The 24552-nt window shown below is 45.3% G+C and overlaps 1 protein-coding gene across 2 annotated transcripts in view; it reads right to left on the reverse strand.

Annotated features, from left to right (window-relative positions):
• The window catches only part of RANGAP1 (Ran GTPase activating protein 1), a 79554-nt gene that overhangs the window by 27906 nt on the left and 27096 nt on the right, over positions 1-24552 (reverse strand). For both annotated transcript variants that reach the window (XM_068252045.1, XM_068252044.1), the window contains exons 3-11: positions 24201-24328; positions 19535-19594; positions 18683-18862; positions 16723-16857; positions 15898-16056; positions 15674-15787; positions 5370-5469; positions 4344-4428; positions 2046-2238 (exon numbers count right to left, since the gene is read on the reverse strand). In XM_068252045.1, coding sequence (XP_068108146.1) covers positions 2046-2238; positions 4344-4428; positions 5370-5469; positions 15674-15787; positions 15898-16056; positions 16723-16857; positions 18683-18862; positions 19535-19594; positions 24201-24328 — 1154 coding nt within the window. The remainder of the gene's footprint in view (positions 1-2045; positions 2239-4343; positions 4429-5369; positions 5470-15673; positions 15788-15897; positions 16057-16722; positions 16858-18682; positions 18863-19534; positions 19595-24200; positions 24329-24552) is intronic.

The following is a 24552-nucleotide window of genomic DNA, read 5'->3' on the forward strand; positions in this document are numbered from 1 at the left end:
TTTAATACAAAAAAAAAACAAAAAAAAATACATTACAATAAAACAAAACATGTAAATATTTACCTAAGGGTCTAAACTTTTAAAATCAATGTAAAGATGAAATATTTCAAAAAAAAATTTCATTTTAAACTTGTAAATAGTGATAGATGCAAAACGGAAAAAAATGCACCTTTATTTCCAAATAAAATATTGTCGCCATACTTGGTGATAGGGACATAATTTTAACGGTGTAATAATCGGGACATATGGGCAAAAACAATACGTGAGTTTTAATTATGGAGGCATGTATTATTTTAAAACTATAATGGCTGAAAACTGAGAAATAATGAATTTTTTCCGTTTTTTTTTTTCTTATTCTTCCTATTAAAATGCATTTACAGTAAAGTGGCTCTTAGCAAAATGTACCCCCCAAAGAAAGCCTAATTGGTGGTGGAAAAAAGATATAGATCAGTTCATTGTGATAAGTAGTGATAAAGTTATAGGCTAATGAATGGGAGGTGAAAATTGCTCGGATGCATAAAGTGAAAACGACTGAAGGCTGAAGTGGTTAAAGAGACTCTGAAGCCAAAATAAATTCTTTTTTACCTTCTATTTATGTTAACCACTTCAGGACCACAGTGCTAAACCCCCTGAAGACCAGGCTATTTGTTTAACTGGCCAATGCAGCTTTAAGGCCAAGCTGCAGGGCCGCACAACACAGCACACTAGTGATTCCCCCCCTCTGTTGGTGGGGTCTGATTGCCCGCCTCCCCCCCTCCCCCGTGTTTTATTTTTTTGGGGGGCAAATAGTTATGCAATTTTTTTAATATCTTACTATTTTTTTTTAAACCCCTCCCTCCCCCTTAAGCCAGCCAATCATGGCGATCAGCTCTCATAGGCTTCACTCTATGAGAGCCGATCGCTCTCTTCTCCCTCAGGGGGACAGCTGTGTCACACGGCTGTCCCCAGTACATCGCTGCTGCAGATTGCAGCGCTGTACTTAGTAGAAAGACAGCGGTTTTGCCGTCTAACCGTCTCCTGAGCGGCGCTTACCGCTCGGAGACTGAAGACGGGGTGGAGCTCCGCCCCCGAGCAGGAGATGCATGCGCAGCCTGCATGCGATCTCCTGCAGTAGCCAGCCTCATGACTTGACACCAATTGGCGTTAGGCGGTCCTGGGGCTGCCGCCGCGGTCACGCCCATTGGCGTGGAGCAGTCGTAAGGTAGTTAAGCAGTATCAGTAGACCTGAAACGCTGTTTTCCCGCGGAAGAATGAAGGGTTTATACCCCCCAAATCCCCAGGGCAAATTGTGGGCAGAGCTTCCTGTAAGAGGCAGAGCTTAGCGCTGTAGCTCTGCCTCTACTGTAGTCAATCTCCGCCTCTCCCCGCCCCTCTCATTCTTCCTTCACAGAGAGGGGCGGGGAGAGGCGGAGATCCGCGCACAGATTGACTTCAGTAGAAGCAGAGCTACAGCTAAGCTCTGCCTCTACTGGGTAGCAAAATCAACGACTTAGAAAGTTGTGGATGTTTCCCCCGGGATTTGGGTGGTCTAAACCTAAACCCGTCGTTTTGCCGCGGGAATGGGGAGTTTCAGGTCTACTGATACTGCTTAACATATATAGAAGGTAAAAAGAAGACTTTAGAATGGCTTCAGACTCTCTTTAAGGATCCCTTTTTAAGTCTCTAGTACAATGTACGGCAACACACTGTTTTCGGATTTCTCATTGTAGGCTATCAATAATTACAGGCCCTAATTTGCAAAGTTTGGATGGTCAATTGAAATAAATAATTCTAAATTGATGCACGGCCACAAACAATAAGAGGTCCCCGGCCAGCAGCGGTTACATAGTTATTTGGGTTGAAAAAAGACATACGTCCATCGAGTTCAACCAGAGCGGTGGGGTCATGGACTACATGGGAAGCCTCTGGACCATCTGAAGACTTCTCACTATTAAGGATGTAACTTTTTCTTTTTGAGAGTTAGAGGTTTATCAATCCATATTCACAGATTCCAAAACATTCTGGAAGTGTTGCTGACACAATGATAACACAATTCAAATAGTTACATTTGGAGGAAGTTTCTTTGGAGTCTCCAGTTTCGGTTGATCTTCCTCCTCTTCATCACCTGCTTCCTCTTCATCTTCTACCTCCTCATCTTCTTCCTCACCCTCCTCATCATCGTCGTCGTCATCATCGTCTTCTTCGTCGTCATCATCATCATCATCATCGTCGTCTTCATCCTCCTCCCCTTCATCATCACTAAAAAAAAAAAACCAAAAAAAAACAAAGATCAAAAAAATCCAGGTAAACCTGTACAGCTACAACAACAACAAAACTGTACATAAAAACATTTTGTAGTAAGCACTTGCAATTAAAGAAAAAATAAAATAAAAAAAGAAGGAACACAAGGACATTCCACAGGGATTCACCTTGCCAGCAGTGAAGATGTCGGCATCACTGATAAATTGAAAAATGTAAATCAGGGTGAGGTCATATTTTACAGTGGGCAAACTGACTGAATAATTTATAAATTAATATTGTAGAAAAGAAAAAAAAAAGTTATTTTATTAAAATTATATTTTCGTATGGGATGTCCAGTGGAGAGAGACCCCAAGATGTGCCTTCTCAGCATTCTGCTGGATAACTCCCTTCAATTCAAAACTGCACTAAAGCCTTTGTTTAAAGAGACACTAAAGAAAAAGAAAAAGAACTAAAGACATTAGGAGCAGAGACGAATATTAATACTAATAGTCTAATATTGTTTCCAGTACAGGAAGAGTTAAGAAACTCAAACTTTCAAAGTCTCAGAGAGCTCTGTCTTCTGAAGCTTGTTATCTTAACTGTCAGTCGCTGTATTTTCTTTTTCTTTCCAGATGGCAGTTAAAAAGTAAACTGCAAATATTAAAAATGATGAAATGTTATAAAACACTATATAACAAATTAAAAATATAAGAAAATTTTCTTTGCTACTAATGTTTAGTAATTATTTGTACTAAACAACCAATTCATTATATCAGGATTTTTTTTCGCTTCAATGTCTCTTTAAAGAGACACTGAAGCGAAAAATTGTTTATGATATTATGATTTGTATGTGTAGCACAGCTAAGAAATAAAACATTAAGATCAGATACATCAGTGTAATTGTTTCCAGTACAGGAAGAGTTAAGAAACTCCAGTTATCTCTATGCAAAAAAGCCATGAATCTCTACGACTTTCAAAGTCAAGGAGAGGGCTGTTATCTGACTTTTATTATCTCAACTGTAAGTGAACAGTTTTCTTTTTCTCTGCCAGAGGAGAGGTCATTAGTTCACAGACTGCTCTGAAAGAATCATTTTGAATGCTGAGTGTTGTGTAATCTGCACATATTAGAGAATGATGCAATGTTAGAAAACACACTATATACCTGAAAATAAAAATATGAGAATATTTTCTTTGCTGCTAATCTTCTAGTAATTATTCATAGTACACAACCAATTCATCATATTTTTTTTTTCGCTTCAGTGTCTCTTTGAGGCCTGGAACCCACTAGCAGTGCTATTCTGAGCGCTTGTGATTTGAAAAGCTCTTGCTAATGTAATGTTCTGGGTGTGATCCCACTTGAGCGATGCAATTTTTTTTTTTTTTTTTTTTTTAAATTCCAAACAGCATTGCATAAGCAAGAGCTTTTCAAATCACTAGTGCTTAGAAAATCTCTGCTAGTGGGTCCCAGGCCTTACAGAGACTTTTTTGGCGCCAGGCAGGAGATTGCTTTGAGATGGCTTCCTTCCGAACCTCCAACCATGGCATAGGAACCATGGGTAAGAAAAAGAGAATTGATCACTCTGACTAGTACAGATTGCCCAGCAAGCTTGTGATGAACCAGAACTACAAGGAGTGTGTAAGGGGCTAAAAAAGTCCAAGAAGTCTACTTACTAAAAAAACCAAGCGGAACAGAATTTTGCCTTCTCAAAGGACAATGGAAGTGAGAGGTATGTGGTGGCTGCCATATTTATTTTCTTATAAGCAATACTAGTTGCCTGGCTGTCCTGCTGATCCTCTGCCTCTAATACTTTTAGCCATAGCCCCTGAACAAGCATGCAGCAGATCAGGCGTTTGACATTGTCAGATCTGACAGATTAGCTGCATGCTTGTTTCTGGTGTGATTCAGACACTACTGCAGCCAAAGAGACCAGCAGGACAGCCAGGCAACTGGTATTGCTTAAAAGGAAATAAATATGGCAACCTCCATATCCCTCATTTCAAGTGTCCTCTATAGCAGAAGGTATTTGTGATTTTTCAGGTTGGAGTGAGCATAGGAGATGCCCCACAGTGCAATTTGTGACGGTTTTAGGTGGTTTGACCCCTGGAAATGAACAACCTCTTACCTTAGAGAACACAGAACGGAGGTCATGTTAAAACCGTCCAATACTTCCTGGATATGGTCACAGCCTTCCTCTCCAAAATTGTTTCCTGCAATACAAACACAACAGTTTCACACTCTGACACTTAATCTTTATTACACACACGGAGACACACACGGACACGGACACACACACGGACGGACACACACACGGACGGACACACACACGGACGGACACACACACGGACGGACACACACACGGACGGACACACACACGGACGGACACACACACGGACACACACACACGGACACACACACACGGACACACACACACGGACACACACACGGACACACACACGGACACACACACACGGACACACACACACGGACACACACACACACGGACACACACACACGGACGGACGGACGGACGGACGGACGGACACACACGGACGGACGGACGGACACACACACACACACGGACACACACACGGACACACACACACACGGACGGACACACACACACACGGACGGACACACACACACACGGACGGACGGACGGACGGACACACACACGGACACACACACACAGTGTGTACCATTTAAATCCAGCCGTTCCAACTCAGACACACACGGACGGACACACACACGGACGGACACACACACGGACGGACACACACACGGACGGACACACACACACGGACGGACACACACACACGGACACACACACACACGGACACACACACGGACACACACACGGACACACACACACGGACACACACACACGGACACACACACACGGACACACACACACGGACACACACACACACGGACACACACACACGGACGGACGGACGGACGGACGGACGGACGGACACACACGGACGGACGGACGGACGGACACACACACACACACGGACACACACACACGGACACACACACACGGACACACACACACGGACGGACACACACACACACGGACGGACGGACACACACACACACGGACGGACGGACGGACACACACACGGACACACACACACACAGTGTGTACCATTTAAATCCAGCCGTTCCAACTCAGACTTTTCTTCCACGGATTCTGCCAAAGCAATCGCTGCGTCGCGCCTAATCTCGCAGAACGATAGGTTGAGTTCCTAAAAACGCAAACAAAAAGATAAATCATCGTACACAACAAACATTACAATAGGTCCTAAAACCGAGACCATAGCCAACGACTCACTCCGCCCTGGTTCACACGTTATTACGCAATGCAATTTTCAGAACAATGTTTGAAGCAATGTCATTTTGCAGCATTTCTACAAGCGCATTGCTCTGAAAAATGCTTCATGCAGTGTGGTTGCTATCGTCAACAAATCACAGCGCTGCAGTGAGACCACCGTCATAGGGTGACACTGAACTAATGCTATCCTGTCTATATATGTATATAGACAGATATAGATATAGATCGATCGATCGATCAACATATAGACAGTTTTTTTTTTTTATTATTTTTACACATTCATCTTATCTGTGGTAAGCATTACATACTTCGAGATATTATATGATTGTGTAATGAGCAGACAAGAATATAATATAATATAATCTATATATATAAAATCGGATGTATGTGTGTGTGTGTGTGTGTGTATGTGTGTGTGTGTGTGTGTATGTGCCGCGATCACGCGAAAACCGCTTGACCGATTTGAACGAAACTTGGTACACAGATCCCTTACTACCTGGGATGATAGGTTCTGGGGGTCTCGCGGCCCCCCTGCACATGTGGGCGGAGCTACAAACAGCCAATCAGATTCCACCCATTCAAGTCAATGGAAAAAATGTAAAAGGCTGCCATTCTCACAGTAATCAAGCCAAAGTCCCCACACTTGGCACAGTTGGTCACTTGGTGACCGAGGTTACAAATCCAGGAAAAGTGGGCGGAGCATAAAACAGCCAATCAAATTTCAGCCGTTCATTTTAAATGGGAAAATGTAAACTGCAGCCATTCTTAGACTGTTAATCGCAGGGTTCTCAAACTTGCCACACTTGGTCACTGGGTGAATGCGATTAAGATTCAAGAAAATGGGTGGAGCCTACAACAGCCAATCAAAATTCACCTATTGATTTTCAAGGGGAATATTTAAACTGCTGCTATTCTTACACTGTTAATGGCAGAGGCTTCAAACTTCCTACAGTCGGTCATTGGGTAACTGGGGTCCAAATTCACTAAAGGGGCGGGCCACATACAGCCAATCAGATTTCCTTAGTGGATAAACTGCTTCCATGCACACATTTTTGATGCCAGGAACCTGAAAGCTTACAAACTTGGTCATTGAGTTACTGTGTGTCAAGGTTACAAAAAGTGGGTGGAGCCAAAACAACTTTTACTGGGAAAATATAAACTGCAACCCTTCTTACACCGTTAATGGCAGGGTTCTCAAACTTTGCACAGTTGGTCATTGGGTGACTGAGATTAAGATTTTGGAAGGTGGGTGGAGCCTACAACAGCCAATAAAAATTCACCTTTTGATTTTCAAAGGGAATATTTCATCTGCTACCATTCTCTTATACTGGTAAAAGCAGATGCCTCAAACCTGGTACAGTTGGACACTGGGTGACTAGGGTCCAAATTCAGGAAGGGGGCGGAGCCACAAACAGCCAGATTTGTTTATTTTTCAATGGGAATATACAAAGTATTGATACCAAGGACCCCAAAGCTGATAAACTTGATAATTGAGTGACTGTATGTCAAGGTTAGAAAAAGTGGGCAGTGCCAACAACTTCATTTTTTACATTGCAGGGTTCCCAAACTTTACACAATTGGCCACTGGGTGACTGGGATGAATATTCAGAAATGTGGGTGGAGCCTACAACAGCCAATCAAAATGAACCTATTGATTTTCAAGGGGAATATTCACATTGCTACCATTCTTACACTGTTAGTGGCAGAGGCCTCAAACCTGATACAGTCAGTCATTGGGTGACTGGGGTCCAAATTCACTATAGGGGTGAAGCCACAAACAGCCAATCAGATTTGTTAGATTGATTTCAGCCATTCTGTTATTGGCAGGGTTCTCAAACGTGACACAGTTGGCCACTGGGTGACTGGGACTAATATTCAGAAAAGTGGGTGGAGCCTACAGCAGCCAATCAAAATTCACCTTTTGATTTTCAAGGGGAATATTTACATTGCTGACATTAATGCACTCTTAATGGCAGAGGCCTAACATCTGCTACAGTCAGTCACTGGGAGACTGGGGATTAAATTCTGAAAGGAGCGGGCCAAAAACAGCCAATCAGATTTGTTTAATTTCAATGGTGAAATGCAACTTATTGATGCCAAAGCTCATAAACTTGGTCATTAAGTGACTGTATGTCAAGATTAGAAATAGTGGGCAGAGCCAAAAACAACTAACTTTTTACATGGGGAAATGTAAACTGCAGCTTTTCTTACACTGTTAATGGCAGGGTTCTCAAACTTCACACAGTTGGTCACTGGGTGACTAGAATTAATATTCGGAAAAGTAGGTGGAGCCTACAAGAGCCAATCAAAATTCACCTATTGATTTTCAAGGGGAATGTTGAAACTGCAGCCATTCTCGCACTGTTAATAGCAGAGGCCTCAAACCTGCTACAGTCGGTCGTTAAAGAGAACCTGAACTGAAAATAAAAAGTCAAAATAAACATGCACAGGTCATACTTACCTCCCGTGCAGTCTACTCCCCAATCTCTTTCTCCTCTCCCGTGTCCCATTTGTCCACTGTGATCAATGGAATTCTCCGTCCTCCATTTTAAAAATGGCCATTACCCCATAACAGCTTCCTGCTCATCACACTGTTAAACTGTAATATCGCTCACTTGAGCCATAGGGAAACATGGACATTACCTTGTACATTCAGTTGTAACTGACAGCTGCTGATATATAACTGACAGCAACTGGTATATTTCAGTTCTGACAAAATATTGTCAGAACTGGAAGTGATCACTGTAAGGAGAAAATGGTGAGCTTCTGAGAGGAACTGACAGTGAGGTAAGTATGTAATATTCATTTGCAGCGACGTCATGTGTTTATTTTAAATAATTTTACTCACTTCAGGTTCCCTTTAAGTGTTTGGGGTTCAAATTCAGTAAAGGGGCGGAGCCAAAAACAGCCAGATTTCTTTGCTGGATAAACTGCTTATATTAGCACAATTTTGATGCCAGGAACCCAAAAGCTCACAAACTTGGTCATTGAGTAGTGACTGTGTGTCAAGGTTACAAAAAGTGGGTGGAGTTAAAAACAGATTTTTCTGGGACATTGTAAACTGCAGCCCGTCTTCACTGTTAATGGCAGGGTTCTCAAACTTAGCATAGCTGGTTACCGGGTGACTGGGATTAATATTCAGAAAAGTGGGTGGAGCCTAAAAATGCCAATCAAAAATCACATGTCACTTTTCAAGGAGAATATTAAAATTGCTGCCATTTTTGCACTGTTAATGGCACAAGCCTCAAACCTGGCACAGTTGGTCATTGGGTCACTGGGGTTCAAATTCAGAAAAGGGGACAGAGCCACAAACAGTGAATCAGATTTGTTTCATTTAATGGGAAAATACAAATTATTGATGCCAAGGACCCCAAAACTCACAAACTTGGGCATTTAGACTTTGTGTCCAGGTTACAAAAAGTGGGCGGAGTCAAAAACAAATTTCACTGGAAAAGTCTAAACTGCAGCCCTTCTGTTTATTTCAGGGTTCCCAATCTTTGCCCAGATGGTCACTGAGTGACTGAGATTAATATTCAGGGAAGTGGGTGGAGCCTATAGTAGCCAATCAAAATTCACCTGTTTCTTTGCAAGTGGAATATTTAAATTGCTGCCATTTTTACACTGTTAATAGCAGATGCCTCAAACCTGCTACAGTTGGTCATTGGTTGACTGGGGTTCAAATGCTGGAGAGGGGTGGAGCCACAAACAGCCTATCTGATTTGTTTAATTTCTATGGAAATATACAAATTATTGATGCCAAGGACCCCAAAGCTCACAAACTTGGTCATTGAGTGTTTGTGCGTTAGGGTTAGAAAGTGGGCGGAGCCAACACCAGTCAAATACATACCCGGGCAACGCCGGGTCATCAGTGGGTGAAGACAAATACAAATTTCACTGAGAAAATGTAAACTGCAGCCATTCTGTTAATGGCAGGGTTTTTAAACTTTGCACAGTTGGTCACTGGGTGACTGAAATTAATATTCAGAAAAGTGGGTGGAGCCTACAAAAGTGAATCAAACTTCACCTGTTGTTTTTCAAGGGGAATATTTAATTGCTACCATTCTTGAACTGTTAATGGCACAGGCCTCAAACCTGGTACAGTTGGTTATTGGGTGACTGGGGTTCAAATTCAGAAAAGGGGGTGGAGCCACACACACCCAATCAGATTTGTTTCATTTCAATGCAGATTATTGATACCAAAGACCGCAAAGCTCACAAACTTGGTCAGTGAGTAATTGTGTGTTAGGGTTAGAAAAAGTAGGCGGAGCCAACACCAGCCAAATACATACCCGGGCAACGCCGGGCAATCAGCTAGTAATAATAATAAATATATATATATATATCATACACATACACACAGACAGGGAGATACTGCTTGCTTTGCACTTGGTGCAGTCTGATTCCCTTGTCTACCAGTACTAAAGAGGATGACCCGCAGGCTCTTGGTGGATCACACCACATGAACAAATTACGTGGTGAATATCAATTTCCAGGTTTTTTTTAATGTGCTTGGAAGAACAAATCGAGAGCCCAATATGGTGTAGTATTGTTAAGTTGGTTGTGGTTTAAAGCAAAAATCTTAGATATACTCACAAACATGGGTTACCTATAGGCAACCAGTTCAAGTGCAGGTGGGGAGTATTAGAACCTGACCCCACTCAGGTTATTAAGATGTCGCCCTCTGTAGATAGGAAACGGGGTAGCACCCCTCCACCGAGGGTGGTATCAAGATTTCAGCAAGGCTTGGTGTACAGAGGCGCCAGAAAAGAATAAAAACGTCTAAAAGCCGTCTAAAAGAGGGGGATGTTCAGGTAGACTTACCTCCCTCAAAAATATAAAACTAACTCAATTGAGTTCTATATTTTCGAGGGAGGTAAGTCCACCTGAACATCCCCCTCTTTTAGACGGCTTTTAAACATTTTTATTCTACTCTGGTGCCTCTGTACACCAAGCCTTGCTGAAAGGGTTTTTTTATTGTGTGTGTGTGTGGTATGTATGTGTGGTATGTGTGGTATGCGTGTGTGTATATATATGTGTGTGTGTATATATGTGTGTGTGTATATATGTGTGTGTGTATATATGTGTGTGTGTGTGTGTGTGTGTGTGTGTGTGTGTGTGTGTGTGTGTATATATGTGTGTGTGTATATATGTGTGTGTGTATATATGTGTGTGTATATATGTGTGTGTGTGTGTGTGTGTGTGTGTGTGTGTGTGTGTGTGTGTGTGTGTGTGTGTGTGTGTGTGTGTGTGTGTGTGTGTGTGTGTGTGTGTGTGTGTGTGTGTGTGTGTGTGTGTGTGTATATATATATATTTGTCATTAACTGTAGTGTATGTATTGTAGTCTAGGGCCAATTTTAGGGGGAAGCCAATTAACTTATCTGTATGTTTTTGGGGTGTGGGAGGAAACCGGAGTACCCGGAGGAAACCCACGCAGACACGGGGAGACCATACAAACTCCTTGCAGATGTTGACTTGGCTGGGATTCGAACCGGGGACCCAGCACTGCAAGGCGAGAGCGCTAACCACTACGCCACCGTGCTGCCCATAGACATTAATTTAGGTTACAGACAATATTTAGGGGTGACATACAGCAATATGACAATACAGGAATACAAGAAAAACCAGATCACACAGCACAGTATGAGTACAAGGTAATGCTTAGTCACTGGATGGGAGCATGGAGATCACACAGCACAGTATGAGTACAAGGTAATGCTTAGTCACTGGAGGGGAGCATGGAGATCACACAGCACAGTATGAGTACAAGGTAATGCTTAGTCACTGGAGGGGAGCATGGAGATCACACAGCACAGTATGAGTACCAGGTAATGCTTAGTCAGTCACTGGATGGGAGCATGGGGATCAGACAGCACAGTATGAGTACAAGGTAATGCTTAGTCACTGGATGGAGCATGGAGATCACACAGCACAGTATGAGTACAAGGTAATGCTTAGTCACTGGAGGGGAGCATGGAGATCACACAGCACAGTATGAGTACAAGGTAATGCTTAGTCACTGGAGGGGAGCATGGAGATCACACAGCACGAGTACAAGGTAATGCTTAGTCACTGGATGGAACATAGAGATCACACAGCGCAGTATGAGTACAAGGTAATGCTTAGTCACTGGATGGGAGCATGGAGATCCCACAGCACAGTATGAGTACAAGGTAATGCTTAGTCACTGGAGGGGAGCATGGAGATCACACAGCACAGTATGAGTACAAGGTAATGCTTAGTCACTGGATGGAGCATGGAGATCACACAGCACAGTATGAGTACAAGGTAATGCTTAGTCACTGGATGGAGCATGGAGATTAGGCAAGTTAGGTTCACTCAGATGCATAGCATGGGTTCACAGTAATGGAGGTGCATGATCAGGTAGGACACAAAAGGAGGAGGACCCTGCCCAAAGGCTTACAATCTAGAGGGAGAGGTAAGGACACGAAAGGTAGGGGACCAGAGTTCAGCTGCGGGTTTAGAGCACTTGTGAGGGGTAGTAGGCCAAATTGAAAAGGTGAGTTTTGAGGGCCTTCTTGAAGGTGTTGAAGGAGGGGGCTGCCCTAATGGGTGGAGGTAGGGAGTTCCATAGCGTTGGAGCGGCTCTTGAGAAGTCCTGGAGGCGTGCATGGGACTGGGTGATGCAGGGGACGGTCAGGCGAAGTTGACTTGATTTATTTTTTTACCCCTACTAATACTATCTTAATCTAAAATTTCCTCTTATGACATGTTCCTCTCTGGAATGTTACGGTGTACACACCCTTCACTTACAGCTAGAGCAGGGCTGGGCAATCTACGGCCCGTCTGTGATTTGGATCCGGTCCCCGACAGAGGGCCGGATTCCTCTCCTCCCTCCCTGCAAAGTGCCATGCATTGTGCAACAACTGAGTGCCTAATCGCACTTTCCAGCAGTGATCTCCATGGTCACAGCAGCATCAATTGACCCACTGGCAGTACCAGCATGTCACGACACCACTGTAGCCATGGAGACTGCCGCTGGAAGATTGGGCGAGTTACACCTATCATAATGCATCGCTTGCAACTCTGCAGGGAGGGAGGAGAAGAGTGGCATGCAAGGCCAGTAGAGGAATGCAGCCCACAGCCAAAAAGAACTCTTTGCAAGATGCTGCACACAAAGATGCTGTACACATGCAACAGATCAGTATCTGCAAAAGATCAGTTCCTGCAAAAGATCCGTTCCTGCAAAAGATCCGTTCCTGCAAATTGCATTCATAGTCTATGAGATCTGCAGATCATCATACACACCTTGTTTAACAGACATTCATCTGCAGATCCATCCTGGTGGATCTGATCTGCAGATAAATGTCTGTTAAACAAGGTGTGTATGAGGATCTGCAGATATCTACTATGAATGCATTTTGCAGGAACAGATCTTTTGCAGATACTGATCTGTTGCATGTGTACAGCATCTTTGTGTGCAGCATCTTGCAAAGATTTCTATCTGATGGGGAGTGCAGCTCCATAGAATAGACTGTGTAGGTATGGCTCTCATACTACATGGAAGGGTGTAAGATTTCTGTCTGATGGGGAGTGCAGCTCCATAGAATAGACTGTGTAGAGTATGGCTCTCATACTACATGGAAGGGGGTAAGATCTCTGTCTGATGGGGAGTGCAGCTCCATAGAATAGACTGTGTAGGTGTGGCTCTCATACTACATGGAAGGGTGTAAGATTTCTGTCTGATGGGGAGTGCAGCTCCATAGAATAGACTGTGTAGGTATGGCTCTCATACTACATGGAAGGGGGTAAGATTTCTGTCTGATGGGGAGTGCAGCTCCATAGAATAGACTGTGTAGAGTATGGCTCTCATACTACATGGAAGGGGGTAAGATCTCTGTCTGATGGGGAGTGCAGCTCCATAGAATAGACTGTGTAGGTATGGCTCTCATACTACATGGAAGGTGGTAAGATTTCTATCTGATGGGGAGTTCAGCTCCATAGAATAGACTGTGTAGGTGTGGCTCTCATACTACATGGAAGGGGGTAAGATTTCTGTCTGATGGGGAGTGCAGCTCCATAGAATAGACTGTAGGTATGGCTCTCATACTACATGGAAGGGGGTAAGATTTCTGTCTGATGGGGAGTTCAGCTCCATAGAATAGACTGTGTAGGTATGGCTCTCATACTACATGGAGGGGGGTAAGATTTCTGTCTGATGGGGAGTGCAGCTCCATAGAATAGACTGTGTAGGTGTGGCTCTCATACTACATGGAGGGGGGTAAGATTTCTGTCTGATGGGGAGTGCAGCTCCATAGAATAGACTGTGTAGGTGTGGCTCTCATACTACATGGAAGGGGGTAAGATTTCTGTCTGATGGGGAGTGCAGCTCCATAGAATAGACTGTGTAGGTATGGCTCTCATACTACATGGAAGGGGGTAAGATTTCTGTCTGATGGGGAGTGCAGCTCCATAGAATAGACTGTGTAGGTGCGGCTCTCATACTACATGGAAGGGGGTAAGATTTCTGTCTGATGGGGAGTGCAGCTCCATAGAATAGACTGTGTAGGTGTGGCTCTCATACTACATGGAAGAGGGTAAGATCTCTGTCTGATGGGGAGTGCAGCTCCATAGAATAGACTGTGTAGGTGTGGCTCTCATACTACATGGAAGGGGGTAAGATTTCTATCTGATGGGGAGTGCAGCTCCATAGAATAGACTGTGTAGGTGTGGCTCTCATACTACATGGAAGGGGGTAAGATTTCTGTCTGATGGGGAGTTCAGCTCCATAGAATAGACTGTGTAGGTGTGGCTCTCATACTACATGGAAGGGGGTAAGATTTCTGTCTGATGGGGAGTGCAGCTCCATAGAATAGACTGTGTAGGTGCGGCTCTCATACTACATGGAAGGGGGTAAGATATCTGTCTGATGGGGAGTGCAGCTCCATAGAATAGACTGTGTAGGTGTGGCTCTCATACTACATGGAAGAGGGTAAGATCTCTGTCTGATGGGGAGTGCAGCTCCATAGAATAGACTGTGTAGGTGCGGCTCTCATACTACATGGAAGGGGGTAAGATTTCTGTCTGATGGGGAGTGCAGCTCCATAGAATAGACTGTGTAGGTGTGGCTCTCATACTACATGGAAGGGGGTAAGATTTCTGTCTGATGGGGAGTGCAGCTCCATAGAATAGACTGTGTAGGTATGGCTCTCATACTACATGGAAGGGGGTAAGATATCTGTCTGATGGGGAGTGCAGCTCCATAGAATAGACTGTGTAGGTGTGGCTCTCATACTACATAAAAGGGGGTAAGATTTCTATCTGATGGGGAGTGCAGCTCCATAGAATAGACTGTGTAGGTGTGGCTCTCATACTACATGGAAGGGGGTAAGATTTCTGTCTGATGGGGAGTGCAGCTCCATAGAATAGACTGTGTAGGTGTGGCTCTCATACTACATGGAAGGGGGTAAGATTTCTGTCTGATGGGGAGTGCAGCTCCATAGAATAGACTGTGTAGGTGTGGCTCTCATACTACATGGAAGGGGGTAAGAGTTCTATCTGATGGGGAGTGCAGCTCCATAGAATAGACTGTGTAGGTGCGGCTCTCATACTACATGGAAGGGGGTAAGATTTCTGTCTGATGGGGAGTGCAGCTCCATAGAATAGACTGTGTAGGTGTGGCTCTCATACTACATGGAAGGGGGTAAGATTTCTGTCTGATGGGGAGTGCAGCTCCATAGAATAGACTGTGTAGGTGCGGCTCTCATACTACATGGAAGGGGGTAAGATTTCTGTCTGATGGGGAGTGCAGCTCCATAGAATAGACTGTGTAGGTGTGGCTCTCATACTACATGGAAGAGGGTAAGATCTCTGTCTGATGGGGAGTGCAGCTCCATAGAATAGACTGTGTAGGTGCGGCTCTCATACTACATGGAAGGGGGTAAGATTTCTGTCTGATGGGGAGTTCAGCTCCATAGAGTAGACTGTGAAGGTATGGCTCTCATACTACATGGAAGGGGGTAAAATTGGTCTGTGATCTTTCATTTTCCAAAGACTATGGTCTGATGTGTGTACCCACCCTTACTCTCAGCAGTCCACACACCGATATTCACTAACAGCAAACACTAAAGTACAACGTTCAATGAAGACCCCCAGCGTACCTTCAGCTTATGTAAGCCCTCTTTCAGGGCGGTCGCGATAGCCAGCGCTCCTTTAGATCGCACCAGGCAGTCCCCAAAATTGATCTGCTCAACTTGCCTCAAGTTCTTCAGAGCCTAATCAAAACAGAAGTAAAGATCACTACACCTACCAAAGCCGTGAAAAAGTTAACAGACCGAATATCATCACTCAGGCCTAACGTGACCGGGCATAAGCGGAGACCTACCTCGGCCATAGCGATGCCACCCTTGTCTGTGAACGTATTGTCATTCAGGTTAATGACTTTCAGTAGCGGGTTAGATTTAAAGGCTTCGGCCAGCGCGGTAATTCCAGGGTGATTAATGCCATTCTGAGGCATGTGCACTTCCTCCAGGGTTCCAATTAACTGCAAGAAAATCAAGAGAATGCGGATAAAGTAAAAAAAATAAACTAGAATGACAGATAAAGCAAACCTGAAAGATAAGGAAAAAAGTTTGACTTCCACAAGTCATTTGACAGTAAAGTTGAAGATTGTTTAGACTAGACTAGAGGATCCCAGCACAGGAGGGGAAAACGAATACACCTAGTCCCAAGTATCCGCCACCGGCAGGGACCGGCCGGATACACGTGCTTGCCTAAAATGCCCCCCCCCCCCCCCCATACTTACCGAGCCTCCAGCAACGTCTAGCTGCCTCTCTGCAGCACCTTGCAGGCTTCCATCTTTCCCTGTGCACGGAAGCTGGCATGTCACCTGACCCACGCTGGGTCATCTGACATGCCGACTTACATGGACTGACGCTAGGAGCTGCAGAAAGGCTGCTAGGCGTCGCTGGAGGCTTGGTAGGTATTTTACGACCCTCAAAACCTGCAAAAGACAGCCCCCGCTATCCATCAGGCATGCCGGTTAGTTGAGACTTCTGGATAACAGGTACTCTGCTGTATCAGGGAAGCATCTGTACCATCCAGAGCCTTCCCCTTACTGAGGTATTTATCCCATTTTTTTTGTGATAAATCCCAACTTCCAGTATGCTTTACACCCACTGATAAAACGTAATCTGCAAGCAGTCCATACCCGAAACGCTTCCGCCAAAGCGGTTGCTCCATCATTTTCTAAGCGATTCCTTCCGGCCACAAAGACCCGCAGAGCCAGCGGTTTGCCGAGAGAACTGGACTTCTTATGGCATTCTGTCAGAGCGGCGGCTAGAATCTGCAGGAAAAAACCAAAAGCAAAAAGGAGAAATGACAAAAACTGAAATGACAAAACGGGCGCATCGGCCAAAGTTTCTCATTCTGGTACAAAGACATGCCCTGAAGTTTTTTCACTTGTCATACTCAGCAGGATCGGGATCAGCAGGATGCCAGTCAACTGGTATTGTTTAACTGCCCAATGACTGCTCCACGCAGATTGGCGTGAATGACTGCGAATGGAGATTGCAGGAGATCGCATGCGCCGATGAGCTCCGTCATCAGTCTCCCAGCGGCGATCGCTGCTAGGGGCTGTTAGACGGAACACTGTACAGCACTGCGACATAAGGCAGCGCTATATTGGGGACAGCCGTAGGATGTGGCTTTCCCCCCTGTAAGCAGGGAAGTGATCCGCTGTGATAGGCTGAAGCCTATGACAGCCGCTCACGCTGATTGGCTGGCGGGGGGAGGGAATTACAAAAAAATATATAAATAAAAAAAAATACTCCACGATAAATTTAAAAAAAATAAGCAATCTTGGGAGCGATCAGAGCCCACCCACAGAGAGCTCTGCTGGTGGTCAGAAAAGGGGGAGGAATCACTTGTGTGTCAAAGTGTACGGCGGGCCTGCAGCGAGCGCTTAAAGCTGCAGTGGCCTATTTTGTAAAAAATGGCCTGGTCACTAGGGGGGGTTTAAGACCGCAGTCCTCAAGAGGTTAAAATTAGCAGCTTTGATACTTATCCCTTTTGAAATAAGTGCACTGCTTGTGACCTCAGTCGGCAGAACTCGTTGTGCTGTAAATTCTTGGAATGCTTTGATCTCTTTCTACTAGTAGAACATATAGAAACCGACAGCAGAAGTCCTCTGTTATTGCCTCACACTGCCCCCTAGTGACACATGGCCATAAATATGCATTACAACAGTACTGATTGGTAGTAAGAAAATGTAAAATAAGAATTTTTTTTTTTAAAAAGTGCTAAAATAAATTGGCCTGATGCACTTGCAAGCCTCTAAATAAATTGGCTGCTAAAGGGTAAAAGGAAATGCATATGGCATTGTAACAGTTCCTCCTTCTGCACCATCCCAAATTGCTTTGCCTTTAAAGAGAACCCGAGGTGGGTTTGAAGATTATCTGCATATAGAGGCTGGATCTGCCTATACAGCCCAGCCTCTGTTGCTATCCCTCATAAATCACAGCCACGCTGCTGACAAACAGCTTGTCAGAGCTGGCTGTGTTTATCTCTATAGTGTCAGTCTGCTGCTCTCCCCGCCTCCAGTCCCCGCCTGCATCCCTTCCTTCCCTGCTGATTGGAGGGAAGGGACGGGGCAGGGACCGGAGCTATGCAGGAGGCGGGGGAGCAGCTGAGACTGACACTACAGATGTAAACACAGCCTCACAGCATGGCTGTGATTTATGAGGGATTGCAGAGTGCAGAGGGACCTTAGGGAGGTTTGGGATAGCAACAGAGGCTGGGCTGTATAGGCAGATCCAGCCTCTGTATGTAGATAACATTCTTTAAACACACCTCGGGTTCTCTTTAAAAACAACAAAACTGACCCTCTTGTCAAACACAGACTCGCTGGTCTGTAGAGGCATGTCTGGGTTCTATGCAGCTTTACCATGTTCCCTAAAATACTCCTTTACAGAAAATCAGGCTGCAGGGAGCTACTTCAAGTCACGCCGTAGTCACAATAAGTTCCATTCACAGAAGTAACCGAAACCACGCCCCATAACCACACCCCCCACATGACCTGCACAGCCATGCACTGGAGGCTGCGTTATGGTCACAGGGATGGACGCCTCCTCTCAGTTTTTCCCTTTACAGCTAGACATTTGCGCAGTTACCTTTCCTCCTCCGATGCCCATGCCGCAGTTGTTGAGCTTCAGCTCCTGCAGGGTGAAGCAGGAGGAGCTTTTCAGCAAGGCCTCGAACCCCCTCACTCCGTCTGGCCCAAAAGCGTTATCGCTCAGATCGAGTTCTGTGAGCTGCGCTCCTGCGGTTATCAGGGCGTCGCCAAGTGAAATCTGTAGGCAAAATGGAGAATAGTGAAGACAGCCTCATACCCACTACATAAAAACAAACAGCAAACTCTCTTCCAGATGTCCACAGACTGCTTAGCCATTATTCCCCCTACCCCACCCCCCTTCCATGTCCCCCTTTTCCCCACCCCCCTTCCATGTCCCCCTACCCCACCCCCCTTCCATGTCCCCCTTTTCCCCTTGCTTTGGCAATACCTGTAATGAATCTTGGTCATGCCAATAAAGCTATCTTTGATTTGAAATAAGGATAATAATAATAATAATAATAATAATAATAATAATAATAATAGGTAGTAGTGGTTGCTCATTCATTTTTCACCTACCTCAGTGCTCTGTATACATTGACCTCTTGCGGTGATTGCCATTATTACATAAAATTCCCATCCTTCTTACAGCCCACCCTCCCTTGCCCCTCCCTCTTGATTTCAGAGTTTTCATTTGGATTCTGTTATTGCGATTAATAAAGACTACCGTATACCTTTTTGCAATTAATGTGTCTTTTCTTTCCTTGGTTGTATTGCGGTGGCATTTCCATGCGCACAATTGCTTGACTAATTGTACAATTGTCACAGTGCTCTCTGAAGGTTTGGTCGCTCATTCATGTGTTATCTGGTGTAACTGCGACAGGCAGGAATGGGAACATAGAACCGTACTTACTAATGCTGGAGGGATTTCCGGTCTCAGCCGTCCAGTAAACATGTCGCTCCAGTGGCAGCGCTGAGAACAGAACACAGAGTTACATTCCAAGCTGCAGAACAGCAGGCAACACAGCGCAACAAGATTAATGCTCTGAATTTACTCTACTCAGATTTACTGCTGCCTTTCAGGCCTACCATATATACTCGAATACAAGTCGACCTTGTGTATAAGTCGACTCCAATATTCAACTCCCTTAAAGAGAAACTCCAACCAAGAATTTAACTTCATCCCAATCAGTAGCTGATACCCCCCTTTACATGAGAAATCTATTGCTTTTCACAAACAGACCACCAGGGTGACGATGTATGACTGATATTGTGGTGAAACCCCTCCCACAAGAAACTCTGAGGACACCTTACTTTTGACAGTTTGCCACAATGTAACAAGGTTCACAGACAGGAAATGGCTGCTTACAGCTGTCTCTAACAGCCAAAACAGCAGCAGCTACATAACCTGCCCACAGTAAAAATGTCACCATGTAATAAATGTCAGAATGTGAATCTGGGAGAGGAAAGATTTTACAATGAGCAAACACTGACTAAATCATTTATACATAATTATTGTAAAAATGAAGCACTTTTTTTATTACACTATTTTCACTGGAGTTCCTCTTTAAGCTGGATTTTTTTATTGACTCAAGTATAAGTCTACCCAGCAAAGTTAATGGCTGCACTTGGGGCTCAGGAGGGGTTAATGACTGCACTGGATACAGTATTGCAGTTATTAACCCCTCCTGTCCCTTAGAGGAAACCTGAAGCTAGTAAAATTTAAAATAAACATGACGTACCTGCAAATGAATATTACATATTTACCTCATGGTCAGATCCTCTCAGAAGCTCACCAATTTCTTCTTACAGTGATCCCTTCCAGTTCTGACAATATTTTGTCAGAACTTAAATATACCAGTTATATAACAGCAGCTGTGAGTTACAACTGATGAGCAAGGTAATGTCCATGTTTCCCTATGGCTCAAGTGGGTGATATGACAGTTTAACAGTGTGCTGACCTGGAAGCTGTTATGAGGTAATGTCCATTTTTAAAATTGAGAATTCCATTGATCACAATGTTTTGTGAATGTCAAGATGGTCTCATTTCAGTCGGGAATTTACCGCAAGTGCATTTCCGCATGCAGAAAATGATTGTGAATAGAGCCCATTGTCAGATCTGACAATATTACCTGCATGCTTGTTTCTGGTGTGATTCAGACACTACTGCAGCCAAATAGATCAGCAGGACAGCCAGGCAACTGGTATTGTTTAACAGGAAATAAATATGGCAGCCTGCATATTCTTCTCACTTCAGTTCTTTAAAGTGAACTTGTGTGCAAATTCTGGGAAGTGAAGCAGACCTGTAATAACATTATACAGTTCGTCTGTGCAGGCAGTTGAGGGCTGTGGAGTCAGTAAAAAAAAATAAAAATAAAAAAAATCATCCGACACCTCAGCTTATGAAACACACCGACTGACTCCAGGTGCCCAAAACTGGACTGACTCCACAGCCCTGGGGGTGACATCACAGCAGATTAGGTACTCACACTTGGACACATTTTGCTTATAATTAGGCGGAGACAGCAAAACAAAATAAGATGGCTTCAACTGGACATCTTTTTGCGCTAGATTAGAAAAAAAAAAAAAAGTTATCGCTCTCACAGAGCAACTTCTCCAGGTCTAATAAGGTGAAGAAGGAGATACCTGGGCTCTCATAAGCATGGCAACCCACTTATTTCAACTAACATGCATTTATTATGCCGATTTGAATTATTAAGGTGCCTGGCTGAACGAGTATCACCTTCAAAAATATAAAACTGTATGTAGATAAGTGGTGTTGAAGGCTCTCCCCATTGGATGGGGGACTTGTTGAAATCTAGTAGCTGACCTCTTGAAAAATGCTGTTGCTGGGCAACAATTATATTCTTTGGCTACAACGATGAGTCACTGACCTACAGAGAAAAGAATCTGCAGTGAAAGGGAACCTAAACTGAGAAGGATATGAATTTTTCCTTTTAAAATAATACCAGTTGCCTGACTCTCCTGCTGATCCTGTGTCTCTAATACTGTCAGCCACATCCCCTGAACAAGCATGCAGATCAGGTGCTCTGACTGAAATCACACTGGATTAGCTGCATGCCTGTTTCAGGTCTGCAATTCAGCCACTACTGCAGCCAAAGAGATCAGCAGCACTGCCAGGCAACTGGTATTGTTTAACCACTTGCCGACCGCACGCTTATACCGTGCGTCGGCAAAGTGGCAGCTGCAGGACCAGCGACGCAGTTCTGCATCGCCAGCTGCAGGCTGATTAATTAGGAAGCAGCCGCTCGCGCAAGCGGCTGCTTCCTGTCAATTCACGGCGGGGGGCTCCATGAATAGCCTGCGGGCCCGGAAATAATCCGCTTTGTTTACATTGTACGGCGCTGCTGCGCAGCAGCGCCGTAAGGCAGATCGGCGATCCCCAGCCAATCAGCGGCCGGGGATCGCCGCCATGTGACAGGATAGCGTCCTGTGCAGCCCGGATCACCGGGGGGGCCAGGTAGGAGAGGGAGGGGGAGAATGTCGCCGCGGAGGGGGGCTTTGAGGTGCCCCCCCGCAACATGCCTGCAGGCAGGAGCGATCAGACCCCCCCAGCACATCATCCCCATAGGGGAGAAAAAAGGGGGGCAATCTGATCGCTCTGGATGCACCCTGATCTGTGCTGGGGGCTGCAGAGCCCACCCAGCACAGATCACAACAAACAGCGCTGGTCCTTAAGGGGGGGGTAAAGGGTGGGTCCTCAAGTGGTTAAAAGGAAACATCCATCTCCCTCTCAGTTTAGGTTCCCTTTAAAGCTAATGTAACCCCAACTGTAAAAAAAAAAAAAAAAAAAAAATCACATACTCACCTAAGGAGAGGGAAGGCTCTGAGTCCTAATGAGCCTACCCTCTCCCGGTGCCCGGTGGATCCTTCGGTCAAATCAGCCGCCGCGGGGACTTCGGGAGCACTCGGGCTCCCGAAGGCCGGCGGCTCCATACTGCGGACGCGCGAGTATGTCATAGACACGCGCGAGTGCGTCAATGACGGCGCTCGCGCATGCGTAGTATGGAGCGGCCCGTCTTTGGGAGCCCGAGTGCTCCCGAAGTCTTCACGAAACCTCCCTTCAGCAGCGGAAGTGCCAGTATTTGACCGGAACGGTCGAATACCTCTACGGGGGATCCTGAGCGGGACCGGGAGAGGAGAGGGGAGGCTCATTAGGACCGAGCCTTCCCTCTCCTTAGGTGAGTATCTGACTTTTCTTTTTTGTAAGGTGGGGTTACATTAGCTTTAAGGATAATCTGGTTTCTGAACTCTGCATGCTAGTTACAGGTCCGAGACCTGAAGTATTACATCAGAAATCAGCAAGTTTCAGAAGAAGTTATTAATTGGATTTATATAGCGCCAACATATTACGCAGCGCTGTACAATACATAGGATTACAGCCAATGATAACAGGGGTGACTGACAGCGCAATACAGGTAATAGACAGTAGATACAACAATACAGGTAATAAAAAGCAATAAGATACACAATACAATACAGGTAGTATAATGCCAGATCATACACTGGAGTGGTAGTGCTAATAATACAAGTTCACATATTCTGGGTAGGGTGTACAATCAAGTATGATATGTAATGCTGGGGATACACGGGTCGACCCAGCGGCTCGATTAGCCGCCGAATCGACTCCCGCCGCATCCCCGCTCATTCGGATCGATTCCCGCTCGAATCGACCGGGTGGGGATCAAGCGGGTCATTAGACCTGTCGGAAATTATCAATCGAGCCATCAGCGGCTCGATTGATAAGGGGAAGCATAACGTGTATCCCCAGCATAAGGGGAGAGGGCCCTGCCAAAGGCTCACAATCTAGTGAGAGGGGGTGGTGACACAAAAGAGGGGGTGCATCAAGAAGTTCTCAGCAGAGATAGTTAAGACAGAGTCGAGGTGGGCTAGGCCTCCTTGAAGAAGTGGGTTTTGAGTGCTTGTTTGAAGGTGTTGAAGAAGGGGGCAAGCCTGATGGGCAGTGGGAGGGAGTTCCACAGGATGGGGGCAGCTCTAGTGAAGTACTGTAGTTGTGCATGGGAGTGCGAGATGCGTGGGGTGGTTAAGAGGAGGCTGTTGGAGAAGCGAAGTGGGCGGCCAGGTTTGTATCAGCTAACCAGGTCAGAGATGTAGGTTGGGCAGGACTTGTTTATAGATTTGTATGCCAAACATAGGATCTTCAAGCTAATTCTGAAGCGAATTGGAAGCCAGTGAAGGGATTTGCGTAGGGGAGTCGTGGAGCCAGAACGGTGGGAGGAGTAGATTCGTCTGGCTGCTGCGTTCATGATGGATTGTAGGGGGCGATGCCGTTCTGAGGAAGGCCTGACAGGAGGGTGTTGCAGTAGTCCAGGCGGGAGATGATGAGGGCATGGACAAGGAGTTTGGAAGAGTCTGGAGTCAGGAAAGGCCAAATCTCGGAGATGTTTCGCTAAATGAAAACTGCAGGCCCTAGCAATGGATTGGATGTGGGGGTGAAGGAGAGGGCTGAGTCCAGGGTGACAAGTTCAGCTGCCTCCACATTTTCCTCATAACAATTTACTTTATAATGTTCCCACAGGGGGCACAGTTACGCTTACCTTGAGGTCAGGCTTGGTTTCCAAAGCCTTAGCGATGGCCTTTGCTGCCTCCACGCCAACCGTGTTCCCTTCCAGCCGCAGCGCCTGCAGCCCGTCGCACTCTGCGATCTCCCGGATCATTTCTTCTGCTGCAGATCACAGAAGAGCAAATATTAAAACAATACAAAAATATTGGAAAATACTGTAGGAATATTTAAAGAGAACCCGAGGTGGGTTTGAAGAATGTTATCTGCATACAGAGGCTGGATCTGTCTATACAGCCCAGCCTCTGTTGCTATCCCAAACCCCCCTAAGGTCCCCCTGCACTCTGCAACCTCTCATAAATCACAGCCACGCTGCTGACAAACAGCTT

This window comes from Hyperolius riggenbachi, chromosome 9 (assembly GCF_040937935.1).
Source record: "Hyperolius riggenbachi isolate aHypRig1 chromosome 9, aHypRig1.pri, whole genome shotgun sequence".
Taxonomy (NCBI): domain Eukaryota; kingdom Metazoa; phylum Chordata; class Amphibia; order Anura; family Hyperoliidae; genus Hyperolius; species Hyperolius riggenbachi.